Raw genomic sequence first — 16,311 nt, 5'->3', positions numbered from 1 at the left:
AAAGCTTCAAACTATTTGAATTGGAAAATATATTCACTACCACCGCCCAAGAAGTGTCAATCGATCAAAACTCCTGACTAATGAACGAGTATCACTGGAATCACATCATGCATAAATCAATTTGTAAGTGCTACCTATGACACATCATCAGGCCTACATGACTATTCTTGTCTATGAAACAACAAAAAACACGAATGGCCTGAAAATTACAATTCTAAATTCATTCTTACATATGAAAATCATACTGAACTCTATTAAGAGGAATAAAACAAAAGGCAATCGAAAGGAAATAGCACAAACAAATTAATTTGGTTCTCAGCTTTTCTTCAGTAATCTGACCTTTTAACATGTAGATATAATCGATCAATGAGGCCTGTTTTGCAGCTAAAAGTATCAGCAGGATAAAGTTCAAAATTAGATACAACTTCTGCAACATCATCGTATCTGTGAAGGAGAACAAAGCAACCCCGAAGCATCAGCCCCGACCACCGCAAGATCACACACCGTACACAATTGCCCTTCCTGGCTAGGCACGAAGCGAGTGGTGCAGTATGGGCAGGATACATCCTTCTGTCCTCGGTAAATTGGCACATAAGTTGCCCCACATGTCACAAATGGGTTTCTGAAATCATAGTTCAGCTCATAGGCATCTGTCATATTCCTCTCAGCGGCTTGAAGCACTTGCCTCGCGGTCTTTGCCTGATTCTCATTTGTGGGGTTTGTTTCTATTAGACGCCTGGCAAAGTTAGCTGCTGTAGCCAGGTTCTTTACCTTGTAGCAGACGGTCATTGCATTTAGCAGAGCAAGTCTGAGGTGAGGCAATTGAAGGTTGCAATGGGTGAAGTAGGCAGCAAGCTCCTGTTGGCGCACTGGATTGTCTTTCATTCCTCTTCGCTCCAGCTCCATTTGCAGACCAAGAACATACTCCTTAGCAATAATAATTAATTCCTTGACTTCATCAACTTCCCTCCTTGACTCCACAACAATCAATGGAATTGTATGAAGCATGCTGAGGAAGATCCGAAGAGCCTCAGTAAATTTTCCAGCAGTTGTGGCCTTGTAACCAGCCTTCAGCTTTTCATCCAACTGAGAAAAATTGAACACAAGGGCTGGTGGACACCTTACATTAGGACTAGCTGACTCACTCCACCCCCTCTCAACTGCCAAGGACACTACTGGAGCGGATGAAAATGCACGAAGATAGCTATGGCTGCCGGTGTGAAGATCAAGAAACATGGATTTCAAAGGAGTAAAGTTTCTTATGCCAAGATGCCTGCTCAGCAAACGCATTGCTGTATCAAAATTGCCAGCTGTGGCATGTTCAGCAGCAAGAGATGATCTCTGAATCCAAATCTGACTTACAGGCATACCAGAAGTTGGTGCCACAAAAATAGAAGAGCGAGAACTGCCAGAAACTTTTGGGGTGTCTGCCTCAGGGGGAAGTTCCAAATCTTCAAGGTCCCATCCACCCTCCTCTTCTTTTTCTTCAGCCGCTTCCTCATCCTCCAAAATTGCACTAACATCCCCATTCTGTAAACCATCAACATCAACCACATCAAGATCTCCACCCCAATCACCTTCTGCACCCTCCTCCTCCTCCTCATCCACAGCACCCCTGCCAATACTATCCAATCCACCATCAAATATGCCTTTCATAACTCTAAGAAGGGGCCAATCGCCACCACAAGTAACAGGGGTTGGAGGCATCAATAGGGAAGGTTTTTTCCCCTCTGGCAAAGGAGGGACATCATCTCCCAACTCAGCTGCTAACCTTTCGGCCACATCCTGTAGTCCATGAACAGATGCTGTAACATAAGCAAGAGGCAAGTGACCAGCATTCTCCAAGATCTTAACACGTTCCTGGATATCGCCAAGATACAAAGCATTGTGAAACTGACCCATAACATCGTTCTTAACTTCCGCAATTTTCAGCATCTTGGAGAGCTTTTCCAGGTTACCATTTATGAGATAAAGAAAAGACAACCTCTCAAAGTTCTTTGTCCTCTGGTAGGCATATTCCACTATACCTGCATTTCCTTGGCGAAGGGCCTCCACACCCAACCTATACCAATGATCTTTATCATCAATCTCCTTAGCTGATGCAACAGCAATTTGAATGTTCCCACTCTCTAGAGCCAAATTAAAGCGTGTCTTCTCATCTTTGACAAAATGGAGAGCCACTTCAGGGAACCCCTTCTGTTGCAGATAAGCAATCACGGCCTCACCACAAAGCTGGGAGTTTCTTATCATATTCATAACCTGATCATATCTCTTCCGAAGCAGAGAGAGCTTGAAAATGTATTCTGTAGCATCAATGGCGATAGATTTATTCTTCCCATCACGATCCAGGCAAAATATAGTATTGCCAGAAACCTTAGTTATGTATATCGGAACCTCAAGCGTTCGAATTATTCCACTATCTCCATTGGGAAGGCAGTATTTTATATGGTTTAAGGTGGTGTAAATAAAAACACCATTGTCATCCCAGGCTCCACTCTTAACACGTATTGTCTCATGAAGAGTGCATTGCTGCACAAGCTTCTTGTTAGTAATGATAATGGTATGCTTGCTGAGCAAAGCAACATTCTCCATGTCATTAGACCAAACAACATACTTCACAAAAGGAGCTTGAAGATCACCAAGAACAAGCCTCTGTTGGAGATCAAATATAACTACTCTATCCTCTGACCTACACAACAAGTTACCTGTTCCAGCATAAAATACTGCATCCGTCGGCAGTGGGAGGCCACTCTTTTTCACCACCTCATTTTTCAGATTCTTGATTAAGACTTGGTTGTTGCCTTTGTCAAGAACAGCAAACCGGTTCCGAGCCACAAATATAGCAGAACTACCAAGACCTTTCTTTGCCTCCTGCAAACTGTCACCCCTACCAATGCTGTCTTTCGGTATCACATACAACTCATAAGATCCTCCATCCACATCTGAGCAGATAAGAACAGCATTTTCTGTAGGACTGTAGGAAAGAGTTCTAGGACTTTGATTCAGACTTGTGGAACCAGGCCGTCGAATTGGAATTACTTGGGCATCTCTTTGAGTTGAAAAGTCATAATACCTTAAAAACCGGTCCTTGGCATAAAACAAAGAATCCCCACTCACTGCAAAAGCAGGACGCTCTCTCTCTAGCTTAAATACAATCATGCCACTGTCATGTCCAGCAGCCAAAACATTCATCTCAGGATGAACAGCAAGAATCCAGAATCTGTCATGTTCTCGGCGGAAAGTTTGAAGTCCAGTTCGCTTTGTAACATCCCACACACGAATACTTTTATCCTCGGAATTAGATACAATGATGTCTTGTTTGGCATGGAACATAACACATGACACATTATTCATGTGCCCTCTCAAGGTATCCACTTCCCAAGCCTTTGTCTCTGCAAATAAATAAACAATTTACTCAATCCCACAACAATTCAGGGGTTTAAATTCCAGCAGCAGAACATATAATGGAGTTGAGAAAACATCAACGGCCATGTAACATACATCAAACTTAAGAAAAGAAAATAACTAGGTAAATTCTTATGAATATTTTAATCTGCCAACAAGTAAACTTAACAAAAAGCTTTAATCAATATGTCTAGCAAATGAAATATAAGTTGGAGAAGAAGGCACAGTTTTCCTATAATCACCATTCATACGCCACAATTTCACTTGGCGATCATCTGCTCCAGAGACTATCAAAGGTAAGGTGGGATGAAATGCAGCCCAATTTACTCCTCGGTCATGACCTTCTAACACGTACTTAACAACAGCATCAACACCACCAAAAAGATCTGTGTTCATCTGACTCAGCCGTAAAATGTCATCTGCTGGGGAAGCAGTCTTCTTTTTCAAGGAACCAATATCCCAAACTCGAACAGTTTGATCAAGGGACGCCGACACAACAAGGTCCTCTTTAGGATGGAATGAGGCACACATAACATAGTGATTATGACCGGTCAACACAGAGATGCAAGTTCGTGACTGCCAGTTCCATATGCGAATAGTCTGATCATCACTGGCACTTACAATCCACGGATGCTCATGATGAAATTGCACAGTACGAATATAATCAAGATGTCCAAGAAGGGTGAAAAGACATCTATGCAACTTGTAGTTCCAGACCTTTATCTTGTAGTCATCACCTGAAAAATAAAACCATCACTTTTTTGTATCATTTGTATTGCACAACAACACTATGATTTGCTTATATCTACCACATTTTGAAAGCTAGGAATCAATGCAGATATTCTGGAAAAGTACCATCTCAGGCTTCTCTTCTCAAGCAAATCGTGAAGGACATTCAAGCTAAGGTTCAAAACTGACCTGCCCATACAGCCACTAAACGAGATTATGGGCTAGTTGGAATCCCTTTCAGTCTTAATTTCTATGTTTTGCTTGTGTGAATTTTGTTTGCTTCTTGTTGTCACTAGTAACTTATTTTTCTGCTTACTTTGGGTGGTGAAATAAAATTTTTCATTTATCCAAAAGACACAAATAGATTTATACTTTGGAAGTAACACGTTATATACATAAAACGACACTGGATAAATGCATAGGATATGTATTCATGCAGATATCAATGTATCCTATATAGTTCCATTGACATTCATTTCTCAAGAACGTCAGATCTACAAGGTTTGAACCAAGTCTAACTACATGAAATCGTTAAGAGCGAATCTAGGTCCAGCATTATCATACATATCAGATTTCTCAAGTGTGATATAGAATTTAAGCTAATCCAATCCCAATTAATCAGCGCAATTCACAATTTCTCATTCAAATACATAGATCACTAAAATAATGAACGAGATCTATTAAACAGATATAAAATTGAGGTGAAAAGAAACGAAATCTGAACCTCCAGATACAAACAAAGGCTGAGACATGTGGAAATGGACGCCGCGAACAGGGCCATCGTGTTCGTCGAATCGATCAATCAGAGTCCCCATTCGATAGTCCCATAACTGGATAACGCCACTGTGGAGACTGGCTAAGATCCACGGCCTCTTAGTGTGGAAACTCAGTCCCTTCACTCTATTACTCTTCGTCTCGAACTTCGTCAACATCTTCTTTTTCTTTCTCTCCAACCGCTAATTTTCGCCAAAGACAAACCAAATCCAACGTCTAAATAAAGTTACCTGCGTAACCAAACAGGAAGAACGAATCGGATTTGGGAACTGAGCAAAGAGATAAAGGAAGATTAAGGTTTATAAGAAATTACCTCAGATCTGATCCAACATCTAAAAATGGAAGCGCCTTTGAATCTTTGGATTTATATGAAAAGAAAAGAGAGAGTTTTCGATTCTCTCTTTGTTTAAGATCTGAGCCTTTTTGAGTCGAAGTACTGCAACTGTGTTATTCTTCGTAGAGTCTTATTACGGAAGGGACTCCCTTCCCATTTCACTTCTTTTATGATGACGCTTTTGTGACGGTAAAAATGTTTTTTATTTTTTGGGCACTGTTTTAAATGGGTATCATCTCAGTCTGATAAAGCAATTGTAAAAAGTAAAAAATAAAATGTTAAATCACCCACTTTTTTAATGATTCTTTTATATGGATACTTTAAAATATATATATTAATTAATGTTTATAAATATAGACAAAGATAAAATTACCGAGATTGAAATTAAAGGTTTAAGTTTGAACTTCATCATAATTTAAAAAAATAAAAATAAAATTAGATTGAAATTTTATAATAATTAAATTATATATTTATTAAATGTTAAACGAAAAGAAAACATTAATTTTCATAAAAAATTTAATTTAATTAATTTATATAATGACGAAAATCATTATTAAAAAAATGTAAACAAGCTATTCTCAAGTCAAAATGTAGAGACTTTATAGATTATTTATTTTGCCTATACAATAAAAGGAATAAACAATGAAAATGGAAAAAGGCAAGCATGGGCAGTCCATACCAGTACCTAATTACGGTGATTCAGTCGGAGTCATGATTTTGAGACTTAATTACATGCCCACGGACCAAAATTGAAGAAAAAGATATGGGCATTTGCGAAGGAACCTAGTGGGGAGAAAGATGGCCAGGTACTGTGGGATACTCCTTAGTTTATTTGCTCGTGGAACAGGATCGCTCACAAAATATGCATTTGATGGCACCAAATCTGGAAAATTTTCCTTCTCTTCATTAAGGACAGACCTACTTCACATTTTGCATGCTGAAAACACGTCGTGCCTGGAGTCATTTTCACTGTTGAGGCACCTATTCTGCATTGCCCTGAAGAAACTGGACAATCTCCTCTGCTCTCGATTCGATTCCTTTCAAATATTCAGTGAGAATACGTTGCTGGTAAGAGCCTCCCTCCTGAGAGCGAGAGAGAAAACAAGAAACAGAAATAGGGAGAATAAAAAGGAGGGGTTGAAAAGAGAAAAGAGTTGAATCTACAGCCAATAGAAATTCAAGGCAAAGGGTGCCTCTTACAGTTCGGATTAAAGTCCGCTCAATCCGTTTCTTGATTACAGCATAAAATTCTTCTGGAGAAATTTCTCCTTTACCAACAGTTAACCCATCAATCAAAAGCTTATTCCACTGCTGCTCAGGAGCTGCACATAAATATGACAAGAATGACTAACAGTTAACTCATAAATATGAAAAGATCATGTTATCAGAAGGATAAATTTAAAGACGATATGGAAACCTTTTATCACAGTTTCAAGAAACTGCTCAGCTTTCAACACTTCATTCCCTGCACCAAAAACATTGATAGAAATTAGCTGTTCAATTTCTGACTCCAGCACATGAGGTAAAGCAAGCTGCAGGACTATGATAATCAAAAAAATATTGAAATGGTTATCTGAAAGAAAAAAGAGAATAGGTACACAAAGTAATGAATCATGATCAAGAAACTAAAAGTTACCGTTGCATATATCACTACTAGAAATTAAGGGAATGAAGTGGCAGTATTCAACAATGAAATTTGTTATTGACAAATTTCATATACGGCTAAAAAAGAGAAGGAATACTAGCACCACGACTTTATGTATCTGCACTCAAATTTTACTTTTTTTTTTTTCCTGTTTTTTGACCAAACGAAAGGTGAACCACCTGGCACACACAGCCAAGTTAAGATTCACAAATCCTAGAAGAAAAAATGGAGTATTTAGCATATTGGTTTTACCTCAATCCATGAATTTTCTGCATTGTGACAAAAGAGATGGTGTAGCTAAACTCAATGAAAAGATATGAGATGATTACCTTTCTTTGCATAACTACGTTTTAAGAGAACTATAGAAGCATAGAGTTGCAGAACCTTTTGCAACATAGCTTCGAGGCCTGGCTTATCACCATCTTCTTTTGACTGCAAATCACTAAAACACATGTTACCATTTTAAGAAAATAAATTACGAGGACAAACACAATGAAGCGAGGTGAACCTCAGCAGTATTGTGATAGAAGTTTTATTATCATAGTTAATATGTACCATTGAAACTTCAGAGAAGTACAGTGTCAATTCAAATATAAACAATTTCAAGCATCTTAACAGAAATTGAAGGATCAAAGAGATCTGATAGATCAGCATGAAATATCCATAACAATTTCTTTCACCAGGTCAGAATCAAGAAGAGTCTCAATATATTAACATACCATCTTAAGATACAAGCAGAACAGTTTTCTATTACCATTGAAACAATATGATATAAGCAGCAGAATATACTCACTTGTCGTAATTGTGCACTGACTTCTGAAAGGAAACCTTCATCTAGTTTCCCTTCTTGCTCCATTTGAAACATTTGCTGACAAGAATAAAAAAATATTCTTAGATGAATCAATTAAAAGACCAATTCCCAAATAGAATATATGATAACAATTCACATCTAGTAGCAATCAACCTAAGTTACTTTCGTTAAAAAATATCTCAGCCACTATTCCATTACTATGTTAAGGGTGAAATAGATGAAACAGAACTAACTCAGAGAAAATTATTTAAGCATCTGAAACATAGAAGTAAATTGACCATATAAAATCCAAAAACTGATTGATGAAATTTTTTATTATACTTTCTCCATTTGTTTGAGAGCATCGGGATCCTTAGGGGGCCAAGGAATCTCTTCCTCCTCAGTGACTACAGGTTTCAAGATCTCCTTGAGAACATCAGTTGCTGAATCAATCTTTTCCTGTCAAAAGGAGAAAAGGATCAATTACAAATAGAGAGACAAAAGGAAAGAACAGAGCTTTCCAGAAACCAAATTTCTTTTCCTTTATATCAGAGAGAGATGTACATGGGTCTTATGAACAATGCGATCCACTATGCTCATTACAGCAGTAGCCAATTCCTCATAATCTTTCTGCAAGAGGACAAAACAACAGCAACATAAGAATTTTAAAACCTAGGGACTATAATGAGGATGGTATAATTGAAACAGTAGAATTAACCAACTCAAAAACCGTGCTTTATCATCATCTGATTTGCAGGTATCACTTCTTGCAGCAATTCGTATCCAGAAGCTCTCATTGAAAGCAAGGATATTTTCAACAACTAGTTTCTGAAGCTGTCCACAAGAGAAAGCCAGAAAAAGCAATGTTATGAGAAAATAAAATTGGTAAATAGACTCAATCACATACAATCTGCTACTCCAGACAATAGCATCCAAATTAAGTAAGACAATAGAAAGAAATGAACCCCATATCAAGTAAGAATAATTGTCAATATGTGCATGGTTAAATAGATTGATGCCCAAAGTAACAATCCAGTGCATATGAAGACCAAATGATTGCAAGCACGCCAGTTTCATCTCCTAAAAAAAGACTAATAGCAACCTATTCCCAGCCCAAATTCCACCCAAACTAATTAAGCGGATAGCGCCATTATGATCTTCTTTCAAGGTCCCTTAAACATTTCAGACAAATCAGCACACTTGCCACAAAAACCATTGCTCCTTAAAGGAGCTAATATGAAAAATTCATTCTCTAGACATGACTTTAGCTTAATAGTCATGGAATTTCCACTTACATACATGCACATGAAATTACAGGTGGTTTACAAGGAAAAGCCAGAAACAAATACTTACTTCCTCTGGATTTGCCTCCCTCAGCATATCAATGAGTCTGTCCACTTCTACAGTCTTTTTGAAAGCTTTCTCAGCATCTTGGTTGACTGCACAGATCAAAGTTCTCCTGTTTTATTAGGATTCAAAACACTTACCATCAATATACAAGAAAACAATAACATTACAGTCACCAAAAAATGTTCTTGAGGTGTTACTATCAAATTGAAGTTCTAATAAATAACAAATACAGAGTAATTTTTACCTCCTTCTCCTCCGCTCTATGGAAGTTATTGAAGTAAAGGTCTTGAACGTCTCCTTTCGGGAAAACCCATGCTTCCAACCTTTAAGCAATGGGCTTTGCATTACAGAGCAATGAAACACCTATTTCATAAATTAGATTATAAACAAAACCATGGGATATTTTTCAATTGCTCTAAAAAGGAAAATTAAAATATAATAATCGATTTCCTTGAAAGAAGTGTTTCCATCTCATTAAAAAAATTTAAAAAAAAGTACACATGAAAGAAAGCGATTCCAGCCTGTTTAGAGGATTTGGGTATCAACTTTCAAATTAAAACAAGCAAAATTCAAGCACCCAAAAATAGAAAATAAACAAATTTTCCAAGAAAATGAAAGAGAAAAAGAGAATAAAGAAATACCTGGTGATATTTTGGAAAGTAAGGAGAAGGAGTTGGGCGTGGAAGAGTGAAGATTGAAGCCATTCTCAGGCGTGTGGACAATGGCGGGAGAGCAGAGCAGCTGCTACTTGCTATTGACCGTTCAAGCCGAGCTGCTTAAAACCAAATCTTCTTTTCTCGTTACTGAAATTGAACCGCAGAGGGTTGGCTGTGACTTACACGCCAAGTCGCATCGCGTACGATACCGGCTGGTCGAACTGTGGTTTGGGGCTGATTAATGGGCCACATGTGGCCTGTATATGGAGGCTCTACTTGGGCAAATGTTAAAGAAGGCTATAGCCTATCAGTCATTCTTGGGCTGAACAAACTGAAACTTTGGGCTTATTATTTTTTGGGTAGAGTTTTTTTTCATGGGACAATTACAAAAACCTTAATAAAAATTTTTTTTTGGAAATTTTTATTAATTTTTTAAACAGGAGGATAGAGTTAAATATTTTCTAAAAACATAAATTGTTTCTACATAAGGAGAAGAAAGAAAACAAAATAAAATACTTAAAGTTAGAGATGACAATAGATTACGTAAGCCCTAAAGCCTTCCAACAGCTACTCTTTTTGCCTTGATCTTGCTTTTATAAAAAAATATATATGTAAAGAGATAAAAAATTTTAAATATTAAGATTTAATTTAAAATTTTATTAAATATTATCTATTAAACGTAATTATATGAATTAATTGAATTAAATCTCGATAATTATTAAATATGATAAAGTTTTCTTCTTATACTTATGCATATATAGGAAGTTAGCCTTATGCAATTAAATAGTTGTACCTATTAGCATATTTTCTTTTTCTTTTGTTGGGGTTGCTTAGTTTAATAGGGTATTGTGTAAGGTTGGGTAGTTAATTATTCAGGAGGACCCTCCATTGATAATGACTTATGTTTGTTTGGCAGTAGTTTTTTGACATCTATTTTAATTTCTTCTGCTAGCTTTGTTATTGTTGAGCCACTTCAATTTGTCTGTCCAATATTTGACCCGGCCCATTTAATAAAATTTATTTAAATTCATTATTAAAACATTAAAACAATATGTTCATACTTTTGCATATGTTTCTGAATTAAATTTAAATAAAAAATTAATAATTTTTAGTTATAAAATATGTTCAAATCGAGTCTAAACTTAAAAATTTATTTACAAAATTAAATTCAAATTAAGCTTAACCTATGAAATTATAGAAAATTCAACATATGAACAGGTCCATATAACTTTATTACTATTGTTCTTCTTTATTGTTTCTCGATTTTATTTTTAGTATTTCTAACCTTATGAATAATAATAATATAGCAATTTCACATGTTACATGTGGTTCAGAAAAAAAAGACTGGAAGACTAATTCCAAGTCATGTGTTTCCATTCCAAGAGCTAGCAATGCTTGAAAAATATTATCATTTGCCTTTTTTTATTGATTTGATTTGGGAAAATATGACTGACAGGCACGAAGGCCGTCTAACAAGCATAGTTGTAATTTTAAAATTGTCTGATGTCCATATTTGATGGAGGAATTCTTATTAAAGAAAGCGCTGAAAAGTTTATTTTTGATGTATTTGAGATGGATTCAAGGATCAACAAGTACAGTTTTTAACCTATATTTTTTCATGATTTTTTGCTTTTTTGTTTCGCTAATTTCTTCAATGGAATCTATTTTCTTCATATTAAAATTTTATTTTATTAATTCATATAATTATTTTTAAAAATTATTTTTAAATCTCAGCATTAGGCATCCCTTATTATCTTTTCATATCATGACTTTCTTAATATAAAACTAAAAAAATCAAATTTCAATTTTTTAAAGTAAAAATAAATGCATTAATAACCAAATCAAATGTTTTACTTTAACCCAAACAAATGGGGTATTCAGCACGTGGTATTTTCCTCCTTCTCTAGCAGTCTTCCAGCCCATTTTGAGAGTTGAAAGGAAAAAAAAAAAAAAAACCAAGAGAGAGAGAAAAAAGAATTTCCCACACGATTTTTTTTTTAAAATTTTAAAACACTGGAACTAAGGCCCCAGATTATGAATTATTTTTCTCCAAAAATCTCTCCACCATGCGAGATTTTTTTTTTTAATTTAAGATGTGAGGAAGTTTTTCAAATCCGAGATCAAAGACAAATCATAAATTTTTAAAAATATATATTAAATTTACAAATTAATTATCAAAATAAATTATGAACATTAAAAATCAAATTTAAATCTTATAAATAAAATATTTAATATCTACCAACTCAATCAGTTTCAATCATTGACCATACGAAAAGTATTCGAATTATATATATACGTTCAAATAAATGAAAGTGCGATCTTCTCTTTTTCTTTTCCCTTTTATCTTCTTTTTTTATGCTGACAACAAGTTGCTGGCATCCTTACATTCTCGTTTATTGGTTTTTAATAATCTTACAAGATCATCCATATCCAGCTCTGAAAAAGTCATGTTTTGTCGTCTTCTGTGTCCGCCGATTTCCTTGGCTTAACTAAAGCCTTTCACAATCTTTTTTTTTTTTTTTGCCGTCCCAATTTATTACAACGGGGATTTTATCAATTGTCAAATGTCAGATAGATGATGTAGACAGCCAACAACCACGTTTTGGTTGCTTTTTTTAAGCAAAAGCAATTTCATGTCGTTTGCCAATTTCTTGTTTTGAAGTTTTTTTTTTTATATTTGGTAATTATTTTAAATTTTGATTAATTTTAAATTTTTTAAAAAAAATTTGAACATTTATTTTTTTATTCATAAATTTTAAATTTTAAAATTTATTTTAAAAAATCAAACTCTTAAAATTCTTTATTATATATTATATTATCACCTTACATTTTAATTCATTTCATAAGAGAATGAAACGTTTACAAAAATTATTAAAAATATTGATAATCAAATCAAAATTTTCCGTTAACATATGAACATATAACTCAATGATAAATTTATATATTTTTATGTTTGAAAAAATGAGTTTGAAACTTTGAATTTCTTTGGTCCAAAGCAAAGAAAAAAACATTCATATGAATGTATTCAACGTCAACAGTACATGACATTTAGTGAAGAAAAAGAGGGTTGACTAATAATAACGGAGGAATAGGCAGTCAGCCAGCTTTGCTTACGAATTCTTTGAAGTTGATCCAAAGACAACGGACAAGTAATATCCATGCCATGAAAAACTTGTGGTGGTAGGGGTGGGAGACCAATCTCCAATATATCTTATTTTTCTTACAATCAAAAGATCTTAATCGGTCATCCTTGGCGAATTGAAATCTAAGTTTTAAACTTACCACTTGAGAGATAATAATTGCACGAAATCATCATTAATCAAAAGATCTTAATCGGTCATCCTTGGCGAATTGAAATCTAAGTTTTAAACTTACCATTTGAGAGATAATAATTGGACGAAATCATCATTATTTTATATAATATAAAATACTTCTATTCTTATTTAATATAATAAAGTATACAAAACTTTCTTATATAAAGTTAAAAAATAAAGTTTTCTCTTATTTATAATAAATTAATTATAAATTTTACCCAATTATTTATAATCTATTTAAACTAAAAAAATCCATACTAATAGGTTCATGAACTCGGCCATAATTGTATAAGTTTTTTTTTTTTTTTTAAATTACACTCATAATCAAATTTACAATGAAGTATTATATTTATATTATCAATTAATAAATTTTAATTTTAATTAAACAATCATATATAGATATAGCGAAACTTGAATCTAAGACCTTAATCTAATTTTTTGTTAAAAATTTTAATTAAATTGAATCATATAATTATTTTTAAAAATTAATATTCAACAAATATTAATTCAAACTGTAATACTTTTTTTTTTGTCTTTAAATTATTATTTTTAAAAAAATTGCTAGAAAAAATCGTAAATGCTGGCCAAAGGCCAATGCCCCAAAAATTTTCAGACATACATTTTGAGAACGAGAGTGGATGCGTCGGCAAAAAGAAAAACTATAATAAAAACTCCATAAAGCCAAGTTGGTCCTTCATCAAGAAAACGGTGGCAAAAATGGTGTCACCATTTTGGAAAGTGGAGCACCAATGGTTTAAACATTAATCATCTAAATTATTCCCTTTCTCAACGAGGACTTTTTCTAGGTTTCGAACCTTACCTTTTGATAAATAAAATCCACTTAAAGTCTTATTGCTTGTCGTTGAGCCAACGCCTTCTTGGTAAGTTGGTCCTTCCTCTTTACTCAAGAAAGAGAAATTAGTCTATAAAAAGAACGGAAAGGGAGAGGCTAGGCATATATCCAGGCTTTTTTCAAAGTCAGATAGAGTTAAACTTGGCTTTTTATCTCATCGCGCTGCCCATAATGCTTTTGTCTGTATTCGGTTTCGACTCACACCGAAGCCTTTGAACAAATCAGAAACGAAATCAAATTAAGGAAAGAGCAGGGGGAGAGAGAGGAAACCAGTAAACTAATTAAAGATGAAGATTTTGTGTGATGTGTGCGACAAAGAAGAAGCCATAGTCTTCTGCTCCGCTGATGAAGCTGCTCTTTGTGAAGGCTGTGATCGTCGCGTTCACTATGCAAACAAGCTTGCTAGAAAACACTCTCGTTTCTCTCTTCTCCATCCTTCATTCAAAGAATCCCCACTTTGTGACATTTGTCAGGTAAAACCCTCTATTCTTTACTGTTTATAATGATTCAGAAAAAGAGAAATCTTGGTTTTAGTTTTTCTTTCATATCTCACAGGAGAGACGTGCATTTCTTTTTTGTCAACAAGATAGAGCAATTCTTTGTAGAGAATGTGACCTTCCAATTCATAGAGCCAATGAACATACCCTGAAACATAACAGGTTTCTTCTCACGGGTGACAAGCTCTCTTCTTCTTCCCAATCTTTAAACCCAACTTCATCTTCCTCTAATGGCTGTGCTGCGACTATTGACTCTGAGACTAAAAGTACTTCCCAGTCTTCCAAGAGATTCCGTTCAGTTTCTAATAATGAAAACTTCATCTCTCCTTCAATTGAGAGACCATTGCCTTCGACAACTTACAGGGTTGAAGATAATTACACTAGTGACAATGCTTCGATTTCAACTATCAGTATATCAGAGTACTTGATGGAGACGTTACCGGGTTGGCGCGTGGACGATTTTCTTGAGCCTTCATCTGCTGCCAATGGTTTCTGTAAGGTTTATATCTAGAATTAAGATTCAGATAGAGCCTTTTTGGTGGTTGTGACCTTATCAAGGACCTTTTCTATAATGTTTTGTTTATGGGATTTCTTTCATGCAGACTTTTGAGCAACTATTACCTTTGAAAGGACAAAATTTTGAGAATAATCTAAGTTCTTTTTCATCTGAAGCAATTAGGGTATCGGGTTTTTTCCTCCTCAATCCACTCAGCTTTGTTCTTTTTATTCCTTGAAATGGTTTGATAGATGGATCCAAGAAGTTGAGAGAGGCAAAGGTTTTGAATTTTGGCTGTGGATGGAACGATGATGAAAATTTTTTAGTTCCTCAAATCAGCTCTTCCTCTCTTAAGAGATCAAGACGATTTCGGAAAAAAAATCCGTGTTCAAGCTGGAGAAAGAGAATGTCCATATCGAATGTTTGTTCAATCAGTTTGTCTTTGGATCAGGGCAGTTTTCTCGTTCTTCTGGTTCTCGGCGATATTCTCGCTGTTCGATGGGGATAGTTTTGCTATTTGTGTAATTCATCAATATGTTTCAAGAAAATAGAAAGTTTCATTTTCCTTCGTCGACCTTATTGTCCCCTTGAATATAATAAACCCATAATTCCAAACTATCAAAATAGCTAATTTTAATGTTCTTATCCTGGTTAAGGTTGGCAGTGAGGCGAGGACAGTACTGCTTCCGTTGGAAAGAAAAGGCTCAATGCCCAAATAAACCTTTAATAAATTTCTTTGATCCTTAATTTTATGAAATTAAAGTTATAAATTTTTATTTTATTATAATTATATGTTTTAAATTTTAAAATAAATGAATAATATTCAATTGACATAATTTTAAAAGTAACATTGTTTTAAATATTTATCATTCAGCTCATTTAAATAAATATTTTCTACAAATTGAATCGTCAAATAAAAAATAAGAAAATTAAATATTTTATACCCTAAAAATCTAATAGCAATAAAATAAAATTTTATAACCTTAATATCATGTAATAACATATAAAAAATTTATTTACATTTTAAGTATAGTTTTGAGACGTATTTAATTATAATCGCAAAAAGAAAAAAGAAACTCAAGATCACCCACAAAAAAGTTCTACATTAAATTAGTAAGCCTTGAGATACTGTTACATTCGTTATTTGTGTTATGCACTTCTACTTTCACGTTTAGTATTTAACAAAAAACCAAAAATAAAGTAAAAACAACTGAGTGACATTTTGAAAATTGAAGAATAATAAGGACTGAAAGAGCAGTAATACAAATGAAAGTGACATTCGTAGATTTAAACCGAAAACTTAAGTAGACGAGGCTTTTATCCTTCTATTTCTTTGTCATTGACCTGGACCTGATTTCACTTTCGTTTGCACTACTCATTCATGTCCCAGGGTACAGAATTAATGAATCATTTCAAGAAAATGATCAGATTAATCATAAGGCGAAAAGAGTTATGACTCGTAAACAAA

General features: G+C 34.4%; 3 protein-coding genes across 5 annotated transcripts; 1 reads left to right on the top strand and 2 right to left on the bottom strand.

Moving 5' to 3' along the window:
* Positions 1-12: 12 nt before the first annotated feature.
* LOC111308828 (coatomer subunit alpha-1) lies at positions 13-5,379 on the bottom strand. The gene is made up of 4 exons (XM_022907466.2): positions 5,222-5,379; positions 4,859-5,138; positions 3,648-4,142; positions 13-3,392 (listed from the first exon to the last, which is right to left on the bottom strand). The coding sequence occupies exons 2-4, from the start codon at positions 5,064-5,066 to the stop codon at positions 436-438; spliced, it is 3,660 nt and encodes a 1,219-aa protein (XP_022763201.2). The 5' UTR covers positions 5,067-5,138; positions 5,222-5,379; the 3' UTR covers positions 13-435.
* Positions 5,380-5,817: 438 nt separating this feature from the next.
* On the bottom strand, positions 5,818-9,833 carry LOC111308830 (uncharacterized). Of its 3 annotated transcripts, XM_022907474.2 has the most exons (11): positions 9,669-9,829; positions 9,272-9,390; positions 9,031-9,136; positions 8,413-8,511; positions 8,242-8,307; positions 8,020-8,136; positions 7,681-7,755; positions 7,217-7,319; positions 6,660-6,707; positions 6,443-6,564; positions 5,818-6,325 (listed from the first exon to the last, which is right to left on the bottom strand). In XM_022907474.2, the coding sequence occupies exons 1-11, from the start codon at positions 9,729-9,731 to the stop codon at positions 6,224-6,226; spliced, it is 1,020 nt and encodes a 339-aa protein (XP_022763209.1). In that variant the 5' UTR covers positions 9,732-9,829; the 3' UTR covers positions 5,818-6,223. The 3 variants fall into 3 exon arrangements, with proteins under 3 accessions (XP_022763209.1, XP_022763207.1, XP_022763210.1); XM_022907472.2 differs by having other exon boundaries at positions 5,818-6,564; positions 9,669-9,833; XM_022907475.2 differs by lacking the exon at positions 9,669-9,829 and having other exon boundaries at positions 5,818-6,564; positions 9,031-9,116.
* Positions 9,834-13,735: 3,902 nt separating this feature from the next.
* On the top strand, positions 13,736-15,417 carry LOC111308250 (B-box zinc finger protein 20-like). The gene is made up of 2 exons (XM_022906562.2): positions 13,736-14,323; positions 14,406-15,417. The coding sequence occupies exons 1-2, from the start codon at positions 14,138-14,140 to the stop codon at positions 14,856-14,858; spliced, it is 639 nt and encodes a 212-aa protein (XP_022762297.1). The 5' UTR covers positions 13,736-14,137; the 3' UTR covers positions 14,859-15,417.
* The last annotated feature ends 894 nt before the right edge of the window (positions 15,418-16,311 follow it).

The sequence above is a fragment of the Durio zibethinus genome, chromosome 2 (assembly GCF_047325235.1).
Source record: "Durio zibethinus cultivar Kanyao isolate XHJ-2024 chromosome 2, ASM4732523v1, whole genome shotgun sequence".
In the NCBI taxonomy this organism is placed as follows: Eukaryota; Viridiplantae; Streptophyta; class Magnoliopsida; order Malvales; family Malvaceae; genus Durio; species Durio zibethinus.
Note: the sequence above shows the minus strand (reverse complement) of the source record. Positions and strands in the feature narration are given on the sequence as shown.

Excerpts from the sequence above, each read along its gene's own strand:
- LOC111308830 (XM_022907472.2), bottom strand. The coding sequence starts at position 9,731 with ATGGCTTCAATCTTCACTCTTCCACGCCCAACTCCTTCTCCTTACTTT. Across the intron at positions 9,137-9,271 it reads ATAGAGCGGAGGAGAAGGAG|GAGAACTTTGATCTGTGCAG; the intron begins GTAAAAATTACT and ends CTAATAAAACAG. Across the intron at positions 6,708-7,216 it reads ACGTAGTTATGCAAAGAAAG|GGAATGAAGTGTTGAAAGCT; the intron begins GTAATCATCTCA and ends TTTTTGGTGCAG.
- LOC111308250 (XM_022906562.2), top strand. The coding sequence starts at position 14,138 with ATGAAGATTTTGTGTGATGTGTGCGACAAAGAAGAAGCCATAGTCTTC. Across the intron at positions 14,324-14,405 it reads CACTTTGTGACATTTGTCAG|GAGAGACGTGCATTTCTTTT; the intron begins GTAAAACCCTCT and ends CATATCTCACAG.
- LOC111308828 (XM_022907466.2), bottom strand. The coding sequence starts at position 5,066 with ATGTTGACGAAGTTCGAGACGAAGAGTAATAGAGTGAAGGGACTGAGT. Across the intron at positions 4,143-4,858 it reads GCCTTTGTTTGTATCTGGAG|GTGATGACTACAAGATAAAG; the intron begins GTTCAGATTTCG and ends TTTATTTTTCAG. Across the intron at positions 3,393-3,647 it reads GAAATTGTGGCGTATGAATG|AGACAAAGGCTTGGGAAGTG; the intron begins GTGATTATAGGA and ends ATTTATTTGCAG.